The following is an 11,653-nucleotide window of genomic DNA, read 5'->3' on the forward strand; positions in this document are numbered from 1 at the left end:
GAACAACACCCACGCATGGGCAGCGCCCGAAACCAACCAGAGCGACGCAATTCCAGAGGGACCGCCCTCGCATTACTGACCACCCCTCCAGCGCCCCGCATCTGAACAGCCGCCCCCAACAATCTTTTACAATGGATCCTCCTCGCTATACCACGTATGCAAGGGCAGTGGGCAACGCCCATCAAACTTCGCACTTCTCCAGGCAGTGGGCCCTCCACGCATACTTCAATAGGAAGGTTTACGACGACCTCATGGAGCAAATCCTCCTTTCCAACATCATTTCGCTGGAAGCCAAACCACTAGTCGCTGCTAAACTTACCTCAAGTGGCATCACCATCACGGGACAGACCACAACATTCCGTCGCCAAGTGGTACAGGAGATATCAAACAACTTTAAGCTTAAGCATAACATCTACATTGCCTAACTTTTTTCTGTTCTCCTCCCAGCCATTATATGTCTTCATCAACAACTTCTTCCTCAAACTCTGACTCAGACTCCCTACTGGACCCTTCCTCGCTTTCTGGGAGAGGCCTTAAGATCCTACAGATCAATCTGGACAAGGCACATGCCGCCACCTCCAACGCCTACGTCCACGCCAGGAAACATGAATACGACTTCCTCCTTGTGCAAGAGCCAGCCCTACTGCACCACAGAGTGGACTGCCCCAATAACTGGCGTTACTGGCAGTCCCGAAACCCAAAAGCGGCAATCATCCAAATCAACCAGTCCTTTTCCCCCATTTTCCTGTTCCACAGCCAAGGGGCAGTTGCCATCAAGTTGTCCCTCCCATCCTCTACGGTGGTCCTCTGCTCGGCATACTGTTCGCCATTAGCGGACATTGACGCGTCCATTGCCGAACTGGACTCTCTCATCCAGGCAGCAGGCCCGGCAGACACTATCTTTGCTACAGACCTCAACGCCCACAGCCCTGTCTGGGGTTATAGAAATCAAGATGACAGGGGCAGAAAAGTCTTGGATTTCCTGTCGTCTTTTGACCTTTTCCTGCTGAATGACCGCTCTTCACCTGCCACATACACGCATGGAACGGGCTCCGGCTGGCCAGATATCGCATTCACAAGTTCCAAGCATATCTTTGATCGCACGAAGTGGGCCGTGGACGCAAGGAATAAATCCCTTTCCAGCCACAAGTACATCGACATTCACGTCCACGATCGCCACCTTCAACACAACCTGCCAGGACCTATCCGGTATAAAGACACGCAACGATGCCTGCTCAGACTCCGCGCTCATCTCCCTGCAGCACTCAATCAACTCTGCCGGGAATTGCCCCTCATCTCCACAAAAGCGGATCTCGACACGCACGTTACCACGCTGGTTTCTGCTCTTCAAGCGTCCTGCGCATCCACTCTCGGAGTCAAGTTACCCCCAACCTTCACGCAGGGCATACGCTGGTGGTCCCCCCAACTTTCGACAGAGAAAAGGGCCATCAGAGCCCTGGAGAGGCGCATCTCCAGATGCAAAAGGCGCCAACAAGACACGACGGAAGAAACTCTCTCCCTGCGACAACTTCGCGGCAATTTCAAACGGTTGGTTAAACGTACTCGGATCGAATCCTGGAGAAAGCTCTGCACGACGACAAACACAACATTCGGAACACCTTACAAAGCTATCTTTCGTTCAAAGAAACCGCCGCCATCGCCTCCTACGCCTCATCCCCATCTCTCAGCAAAAGAACTGGCAGCCATGCAGCTCAGGGACTTTTTTCCCGACGTGGAGACAAACATACACATCCAAGCACCGACAATCAATACACACCATGAGCCGCCTTTCCATCCACATAGGTCTCCTCCGCATAGCAAAGGCACTGAAACTCAACAAGGCGTCCGGTCCAGACGGGCTCTCCAACAGAATTGTACAGGCGTTTGTCCAGACAATGTTGGACTACTGGACAGGAGTGTGCAACAAGTGCCTGGATTTTTCCCTGTTCCCATCCATCTTCAAAAAGGGCCGCCTGGTACTTGTACCTAAGCCTGGTTCCGCACTAACAACGTCATCCCGGCCTATCACACTGACCTCGAATCTGGGCAAGATACTGGAAAAACTAATCGCACAGAGGCTGACGTTTTACTTGGAGCAAGGAGAGGCGCTTCATCCGATGCAATTCGGCTTCAGGGCAGGAAGATCAGCAGACGACGCCCTTCGCCACCTGCTGACTTCGATCGAGGCAAACCGCAGGGAGAATCTCCTTACGGCAGTCATCTCGCTGGACATCAAGGGAGCCTTTAATAACGTACGCCACGAGAAAGTCATCAGCGCCATCCGCAACCTTGATGTCCCAGCCCCATTTAGTGCGCTCCTAGAGGATATCCTGCCGGACAGAGAGGTCACCCTGTCTACGGACATGGGCGAGGTATCACGTATCACGCACTTTAGTGCGTGGCTGCCCGCAAGGTTCATGTACCGGTCCGGCCTTCTGGAACCTCGCATTCGATCCTCTTCTCCACTCATCGTTCCCCCTTCCCCCTGGCACAAAGGCGTTCCTTCAAGCCTATGCCGACGACCTGGTGCTAGTCCTAGCCGCTCGCCAACCAGAGAATGTCACGTCACTGGGACGCATCGTTCTCCCTACGATCTCCAGATGGCTCCAGGAAAACGCCCTTCAGGTGGAACCATCCAAATCACTGGTCCTGTGGCCAAACAAGTGCCTGAAGAAGCCCTCGTTCAAACTGAACAACGTCAGGCTAAAGCATGCCTCATCAATTAAGGTTCTAGGGATAATTATTGATAAGAACCTTAACTTCCTCTCGCACGTGTCGTACTTGCAGAAGAAGACGGCAGAGATGCTCAAAGACTTCAGGCGCCTCTCAGGCTCGAATTGGGGCTACGGCAAGGAGTTTCGGAATACCCTCTATCGTCAGATGATTGTCAGGCAAGTGGCCTACGGCGCATCCATATGGTATTCCGACCCCGGCGTCAGGCTCTCAAGGGCGGTTCAGGCTCTTCAGCGCCCGCACCTCCTGTTCATCACTCGAGCATACAGGTCCACGTCGAACAAGGTACTCCAGCTGGCCACCCACAACCCTCCTCTGGGCCTCGTTCTGCAAGCGGAGAATCGCCAGGTTCGGCTGCTTAGGTTCAGGGAAGACGTCACGTTTTTTAACACGAGATTCCTGGCCGACAGGTTTGAACGCCCGGTCCCCAGCGTTCCCCAGCACCCGTCAAAGGAGCTGCCCACGGACCAAATTGCTCTTTTCCAGGCGCCATTCAACGAACAACAGTGGCAGATCTTCACAGATGGCTCCAAGAACTCCGACGGCGTGGCCTCTGCATTCGTGGCATTCCGCAACCATGTCCGAGTACAAGACTGGAGCTCCCGACTCAACAATTTCAACTCGATCTTCCAAGCCGAGATCTTTGCCATTCTACAAGCGGTCCGCTTCGCTTCATCATGCTCTGAACCTTCCATGATCTTCACTGACAGCCTCTCTTCCCTCCACGCCATAACAAACCCGTTCAACCGAACCCAACTGGTGAACGACACTCGTAATACCCTCCTCCTGCACCCACGCATACGCCTTTCATGGATTAAAGCCCACCAAGGATTTAAAGGCAACGAGGAAGCCGACACCCTAGCTAAAAGCGCCACGACAGCCACTTCTGCCATCACTCTCCCGCTGTCAGCTTCGCACGCGAAGTCACATTTTGCTACGCTGGTCCTCCGCAGGTGGCAACTCATATGGAATGCGGAGGAGACTTCCACCAACGTTAACCTCATTGTCCCAACGGTCTCACGTGGTCGGGAGGTGTGGTCAAGGACGAAAATCATCTTTTACACCGAACATGGTCCCTTCCCGACGTACTTGAAGAGGTTTAAGGCCTCGAATAACCACTTCTGCGCCTGCGGGGGAATCGGCGATCTCCATCACTACGTTTCCATATGTACCCTTACGGAATCGTACCACTCCTTCTTCTTGGGAGACTGGAGCGTGCACCAATATGCATGGAAACGACGTATGATGCGCAGCCCCTTCAACTACAACAAAATTGCTGCACTAATTAGCTTGTTGGAAGCTTTTTCGCACCTTCTACATCAAGATACCATGTCTGACCCCCCGTCTAGCGACTCTGACAGCGGAAATACGGATGATCTTGACCCGCCAGTTACCAGATCACGCTCCACCGGTCAACATTTTATGCTGGTGTAATCCGAAACCCCTCAACGAGATGCGATACGACCAACTCACCCACTCACCACACCCAGGGCTTGTGTAAGCTCCCTGATGTCGACGCCGTAACTATAGGATCACATGTGTATTATCGTGTGTATATAGTGTGTATTATAGGATCTCCTGTACATTTTGAATATTTGTATACTGTTCTTTCTTGCACTATTTTTTTTCTCTTTTTTTTCATCATTTTGGAAATCTGCACAGCACGGGCACTCTGCTTCGCTCAATCTTTTTTTTTTTTTTTTTCTGTAACCGTCGTAGAGGGACGGCGCGGTGTCCCCCCTTGGTAAAACTTGGCTCTCCAGCTTCCTGGATGGGAGCGCTCTCTAGCAACGGCTAGATGGGAGCCATCACTCTCTGGCAGACGTGCAGCAGAAATGCTCCCCGGCGCAGACGGCCCGGGTGGGAGCCTAGGTCTGGACACCAAGCTCCCTCGAAAGCGGACGCGCTGCTCTGTCACCTTTCCTTTTCTCACATATATCTATCCAAGAATCTTGAACTCGTGATGGGACAGTATTGTCTTCCACGGTTGTGTCCATTCTGTATGGCTCTTGCAGTCAGATTTTCTTTTACTTAATAAACGGTCTCCGGCGCGTCTCCAATACGTTAGAGGTTTTCACGAATATTAACGTGGAGGCGCGTCTGGTCTTTAAGGGCACCCCCCGCTTCCCGGGCTTTTGAAAATAAACTACAAATGGTGTATATATATATATATATATATGCATACCTTTAGTACATGCTCTTTGCCCCCCCCCCCCTCGGGAAAAAGTTGAAATGACGGCCCTGGGGTGCGCCCGCCCTTAAATCCACCCCTGCTTCGGGCTGACAAAAATCCCAGCCAACAAAATTTAAACAACAGATATTCACTGACAAACGATTGAGGCTGTCAAAGAGAAATGAGGAAAAGTGGTTTCCGCTGTGAAAGTGAGAGCTGCTATCAGGAATGTGCGACAGGAGCGGTCGCACTGGCCACCTTGTTTTGTGGTCCCCCGCACTCACGGTAAACTATTTGAGGCTTTCATGAATTCTGAAATTTCTTCTTGCATTAATTCTGAAGTTTCATCAATTCTGGAATTATTTCTTTCAACAATTCTGAAATTTTCCCCCCGTAAATTCTGAATTTTTATTCTGTGTGGTGCAGGAATTATTTCTTTCGATTATTTTTGATTCATTATCAGTTTCAGGATTTTATTTTCTTTCATTAGTTTAAAATTGCTTTCAGTGATGAATTTTCGCCACTTTTTGTGTTAATCTATTGAATTGCGTATTTAACATTTTCTGTATGGATATTCGACAGCATTCTTGTATATTTTGAAATAATGGATGCCGATTCCTCAGGGGCGTAGCCGGAAATTTCGTTCGCGGGGGAACGAAAGTGATAGAACAATAGAATAGATTTGGCCATCTTTTTCCCTTTTTCTCGGTCATTTCGGGAGGGGACCAGACCCCCAAGTCTTCCCCTCACTACGCCTTTGCCATTCCTACCCCCAAATACGTATATAAAATCGGGCAAATATTTTTCGTGTCCGAAACTATTGAGACGCACCGGGTCCCTTAGGTAAGGGGTCATTCAAGTATAACGTCAGCATCGATAGGGGAGGGGGTTCCCAATGTGCTGACTTTTGATGACAAGGGGGGAGGGGGTATGGATGATGCTTAAGTCATCAACCACCCTTTATGAGAACATGAAATATTTTTAATGGCATCTTACTCGGTCCGTCAAAAACGAAAAAAATCTTTGGATAGATTGTGGGCGCCTGAACTAACATTCTCCCTAAAGATAAATTCCTTACAGAGCCTCTTCAGCGATCTCTAAATGTTTCCTCAAGTGCTCAGGATCCGTAATTATGCCACGGACAAGACCCCCACATCCTGAAGCAGGGCCCCTAGGCTGGGATCTTTTACGGCCCCCAACCAGACTTTCACGGGCCCATTTATGATAAATTTATAGCGTGAAAAAACAAAAAAAATGATGAAAATCAACCCCGGCCTCAGGACTGGAGCCTTGTCAGACAACCCTTGTGGGGCCATGTCCACGGATCACTTAAGTAATCTGGAATGTTCCGCGGGTAACTTGAGTCATGTAGAACCAAAGTGGGGGCCGCTTAACTGCTCTAAAATTGTACCACATGTCACTCAAGGGATCTCTAAATGTGCCACGGATCGTTCAAGTGTTCTGGAACTGTGTCGCGGATTACTTAAGTGATCTTTGAATGTGCGATGAGCTTACTTCAGTGATCTGAAAATGTGCCACAGGCTTACTTCAGTGATCTGAATATGTGCCATTGGCCACTTAAATGCTCTGGAATTGTGCCACGGGTTATTTAAGCGATCTATAAATGTGCCGCTTAGTTCATTTTCACAAAATTGGGTTTGAGGGGGCAAGCCACATCAGATAACCTTCAGGCCCACATTTGGTCCGGAGGGTCCAGGGTTTACCATATATGGCTTAAAGTGAGGGTCGCAATGAATTTCTTAAAAAGAAATTTTGAGTTTTTACCCTTCAAATAGTATTGAAATTAACAGAAATCGACTATAATTACATATAAAGGTATTTTCTTTTGAAATTTTAATTTTTTTTAAATGTTTTTTACATTAGAAAATATTTTTTTCGCCTGGGGGGGGGGGCCGCACGAGCCCCCTTGGCTCCCCTCCTGCGTACGTTTCTGATCCCAATAATATGCGTTAGAAGGTAGGGGGCAGTGCTGACGAAATTTTGCTGAAGGGGGAGGGGGGAGTCAAAAATGGCTAAAAATGTTCTGACGTAATACTTGAACGGCCCCTAAGGGTGAGAGTGCCATCAAAAAGAATGGACATACCCAGGCACGACTCGAGGGTCCAAGAGAAGAAGAAACCTCACAAAAATTATATCTGGTTCAAACTTTCGATAATTTGCCTAATAGGGAGAGCCTCAGAAAAATCACTTGGCCTGGAGGTCCGTCAAAGATCCCAGCGCAGGCAGCGTTGGAGGATGTGTGGGACCTCATATACACTTATATTATGTCAGGGGTTCTCAAACTTTTTCCAGCCGCGGCACCTCTTTTTCTAATCATCGCTTGTCCGCGGCTCCCCAGAGCAGTTTAACAGTCTCTTCGGAAAACCTTTTCAGGGTGCCGCGGCACACAGTTCGATAACCCCTGCATTATGTATTTGCATCACTTTCTGTTTTCAATGTAAGCTTCCGCAATATTCTGAAACCATTTTACTCAAATGACCCGCAACGTTACTGTGTGGTAATGGTTGTCAATTTAAATGATATCGGGGAACTTGAAACGCGAATTCAACTAAATTATCAACAATCCAATCCAATCATTGATTAAAAACTAAAATACATACGATAGAACTATTCGATTTCAGAATACGCTTTAGCATGGTTTTAAAGAATTGATGATCAAAACCATCACTGATTGATGATTAAACCCATTTTCCACCACTTTATTTCGGTTTATAATAGAATTTCACAGTTCTATGTAAATATTATAAGGGGGCCTAAGGCATCTGTTCCAGAGACATTTTTAATTCATTACCTTCAAAAAACATTTTAAATTTACAGAAATTAAAAAAATATAGCACGTAAAGGTATTTTCTATCAATATTTTAATTTATTCAAAAAAAATAATTTTAATTTTTGTTTGTATTGGGCAGGGCCGTCTTTAGAGCATCATGGGCCGCATGGCCAAGAGATTTTTCTGAGATTCCCACTTCGCTAATTTTCGAAAATTTTAACTGGTTCTCAGTTTTGTGAGGCCCCCAGGCCGTGCCCAGGTGGGCCCATGCATTAAGATGGCACTGGTCTTGGGGCAGACACAGGACCCCCTATACCCTCTCTTGCATAGGTTTGTTACATTTTACTGTAGTGAAAATTTTACCACTACTACAAAAGTAGGTTGAAGAACAGGTTATCGCTAAAATCCAATAGATTCGAAAAAACGGGACACTCTACTTCAAAAAGGGACGTATGGTCAGGCGAAAATATATGTAAATGTTATGGTCTTTACAGAGAAATGACTTGCATGCTTTGAGCAACACCAATCATTTCTGACTTCTGGCGTCCCTGGATATAGCAGTCCGACGTATGCGAAATCTACCTTTTTTGCAGTATATTCAATGCCTATAGGTAAAATGGACGAATTCAGTGATGTCACGAGCCTCGCGCGGAGGTTTTCTGCTATAGAAGGTGCGATATTCTGCGATAGAACAGCCATTTGCTGTAGTGATAATATTGACGTCACACTTCGAACACAGATTGTGAATAAGTCGGCCTCGGGTTTTCGGGATTTCTAGCCAGTAGTAATATAATGATATTACGCGTCATCATAATTATAGAGTGTTTATTTCCATGTGACTTTCACGTTCACGGGAACGCTGAAAAATATCTAAACAAAAAATTTCATTACAAAATGAATGAAAATTCATGAAAAATAGATATCAATTTAAAAAATGACTTCAAATGATACTGACTGACCGAAAGTGATAATTTGAAATATATATATTAAAAATTAAGCCGAAATTAAAGAATAAAGCAATCGAAAATTAATGGGAGAAAGAGTTCTAGAGTAAATCACACCTCAGAATAAGGAAAGACATAATTTCAGAATAAGGAAAATATTTATATAGTTTTGCCGAATGTGCGTGTACGTGTAGTGAAACCTGACGTGAAGTTTGTTTCTGTGTAATGTTTGTTATGTGTAGTGCTGCCATCTGCCACCAGTTTTTCTAACTATGAGTGAAGTGAAATAATTGAATAATTGCGTCGTTGTAGGCCTGTTGCTCTCTGTGGCGAGACTTTTTAATGGAGAGATCAGCTTGCATTTCCGCCTCGAAGTTGGGAATCACAAAAAACCAATTTCAGCCGACCACCACTGCGGCGAAAAATAGCTTATCGAACCTGGGGCGACCACCAATAGATGGCGCCTTCATTTTACACCCAACTCCAATGGTGGAAAATTAGTTTCGTGAGATTAACACTCCCTAATTTACACTAATTATCCATGTACATTAACATCTAGATGCTGTCATTGGGATGTCGAGGGTACTGCGAGAGAGAAGGAGCTGCCTGGATAGATTTTTCCCTACTCCTGAGTCAAGCGTTAGAGGTTGGCTGGGAATTCTCGGTCTTTGGTTTTGATGTGGAATATTCGGAGTCGTTGAAATCGTCATTCCGGTTATTTGGGCGTCTGAATTCTGTTTTAGGGGCCATTCAATTATTACGCAAGCAGCTTTTTAGAAATTTTTGACCCCCTTCCCCCCCCCCCCCCTGTCAGCAAAATTTCATCAGCAGCTTAGAATATTTCATATCTCCAAAAAGGGTGGTTGATCACGTAAGCAACCGTCAAAGCCCCCCCCCCCTCGATGCTGACGTAATACTTGGATGACCCCTTACATGTTTCCCGATGTTTCGCGAGTTTGAGTTTGATTATGCGATTTGCATGCATAGGACATCTGATAATGCGTCGTTCCGAGAGTGTCAGCTTGTTCTGATCTGGTAATCTAAAGTGGAACTCTATGGTCTTGGGACATTCTGAGATTAAATTAATTTTGTTTTTTAATTCTGTTTTGCAGAGGCAGAGACCAATATTTTGAATCTCTACACATAGACCGGGAATGGTCCGTGTTCTGTGAAGATGTTGATGTTTCTAGGCTATAGGGCAGGTGGTGTATACTGATTTGGGTAGAATTTATCGTTGTATCACAACACCACCTATAGAACAAGGCCACCGCACGAAGCATGTGACGTCACTGAAGAAGGCCATTTCACCTCTTGCCATTGGACATAGCAGGCCGACGCATGGGATACATTTACCTTTTTTTGCAGTATACCCAGTGACAATAGGAGAAATGCCCTTCTTCATTGACGTCACAAGCTACGTGCGGAGGCCTTGTTCTATAAGTGGTGTTGGGTCTCACGGTATGCACATACATACAGCGTATGTTTTCAATGTCGTCTGGTATAGTTCTAGAAGAACTTGTTGAAACAATGAATAACACGGAATGCATCGTTTTGTCATCAAGAGCTAAAAATGTATGTATGGATCAAAAACCGTTCGAAATGAATTGACGCAAAGATGGTGCTCTACCTTGAAACGCATGTGCGATTGTATTTAGCCACATTTCGTCCTTACTTACAAAAAAAATGAGAAAGGGCAAGTTTTAGTGTTCGATACTATAGGGTGCGTGAGCTTTATTCCATTTCGCGTTCCCTCTCGTACTTGTTATCGAGCGGAGGGTCTTATCCCATCCTCCCTCTGTCGCGCTTTTCCTCCTCACTCTGAATGAATACACCCACCCATCTGGGTATATCTATATGTAGTGTTGGCAGGCTGTTCCGAAAACCAACTGCCGTTTCTAAAATCGATAGTTAAGCAAGGGAGCCAGACCACCGCCTCGTCACCAATACCGTGTGTGGCTGCTGTTCCCTCCGAAGTGTTGCTTGCATTCAACGTTTTTTGCCAAACAACTGAGGAATAGAATCGTCATTCACTCAAAAAGCGTCTTTTTTATTATTATTAATACTATAATTAAATTTATTTCATTGTGGTCAGAAAACATTAACAATACGTTAAGCATTAGTGCAACGCGACATATCATTCGCAAAATCAAGATTTTGTTGGCGTATTATTTTATTCGATTATATACAGCATTTAGTTTTGGGTTGTTTCGTGTTACACGTTCGAGCTTTTTCTTATTGTAATGCTCATTTTTTTTCCCACCTTCATATAATTCGTGTTGCGATACGACGCGGTCATTTTTAATACGTGACAGCAAATAAGACTGGAACTTAGTTACGTCGGCATCACACTGTCAAAGTTTTAGAAAGTTCTTTTACAAAATTCAAAAATGCAACCAATAAGCGTATCGAAACGAAAGGCTTATTGGTAGTTTTTCAAGTTTTGTAAAAGATCTTTTATCAAATTCTTAGAGTGCAGTCCCGGTTTGGTGAGATCTCTTAGGTTTGAAGAGATCGCGCCAACGGGATTATGAGTCCGGTGCATAAGCGGAGATGGACTTGAAGGTCTGGCACGATGATGTCAATGCACATATACAAAGTGGTAACTATCGACCGCCTGTGTTTGTGTGTGACACGCGTGATTCCTTGTGAAAAACTAATATAAAAAAGTGTTTTTATTTTTTTGATCTGGCACATAATTAATAAATTATAATGCTTTAAAAATCGATAACGTCGCTTCAAAATCCTGTCAAATTCACCAAACGTATAACTTGGCGTTTTTGAAAATGCTTAAAATTCTCACACAAAAACTCAGAAAACGAAAGTTATAAAAATCAGGTTTTTTTTCAGGAAAAAGAGCGAAACTTTTTTTACAGTCAATCAGAATATGTTCTTTGCATCTCACAACGCCAGCTTTACAGAAATTATACAGGGTGTTCTGTTAATGGACGGACAAAACTCAGAGGGTTGTTAGTAGGCATCAAGAGGAACAAAAATTGCAATGGTGTCGCAAAC

General features: G+C 45.5%; 1 protein-coding gene across 1 annotated transcript; it reads left to right on the top strand.

The window, feature by feature from the left end:
• The first annotated feature begins 2,802 nt into the window (after positions 1-2,802).
• Positions 2,803-4,167, top strand: LOC149080370 (uncharacterized). Its single transcript, XM_089238728.1, has one exon. The coding sequence runs from the start codon at positions 2,803-2,805 to the stop codon at positions 4,165-4,167; it is 1,365 nt and encodes a 454-aa protein (XP_089094854.1).
• Positions 4,168-11,653: the final 7,486 nt, after the last annotated feature.

Source organism: Pholcus phalangioides, unplaced genomic scaffold (assembly GCF_987345545.1).
Source record: "Pholcus phalangioides strain wild (caught in Gottingen) unplaced genomic scaffold, Ppha-v1.0 ptg000011l_1, whole genome shotgun sequence".
NCBI classification, from domain to species: domain Eukaryota; kingdom Metazoa; phylum Arthropoda; class Arachnida; order Araneae; family Pholcidae; genus Pholcus; species Pholcus phalangioides.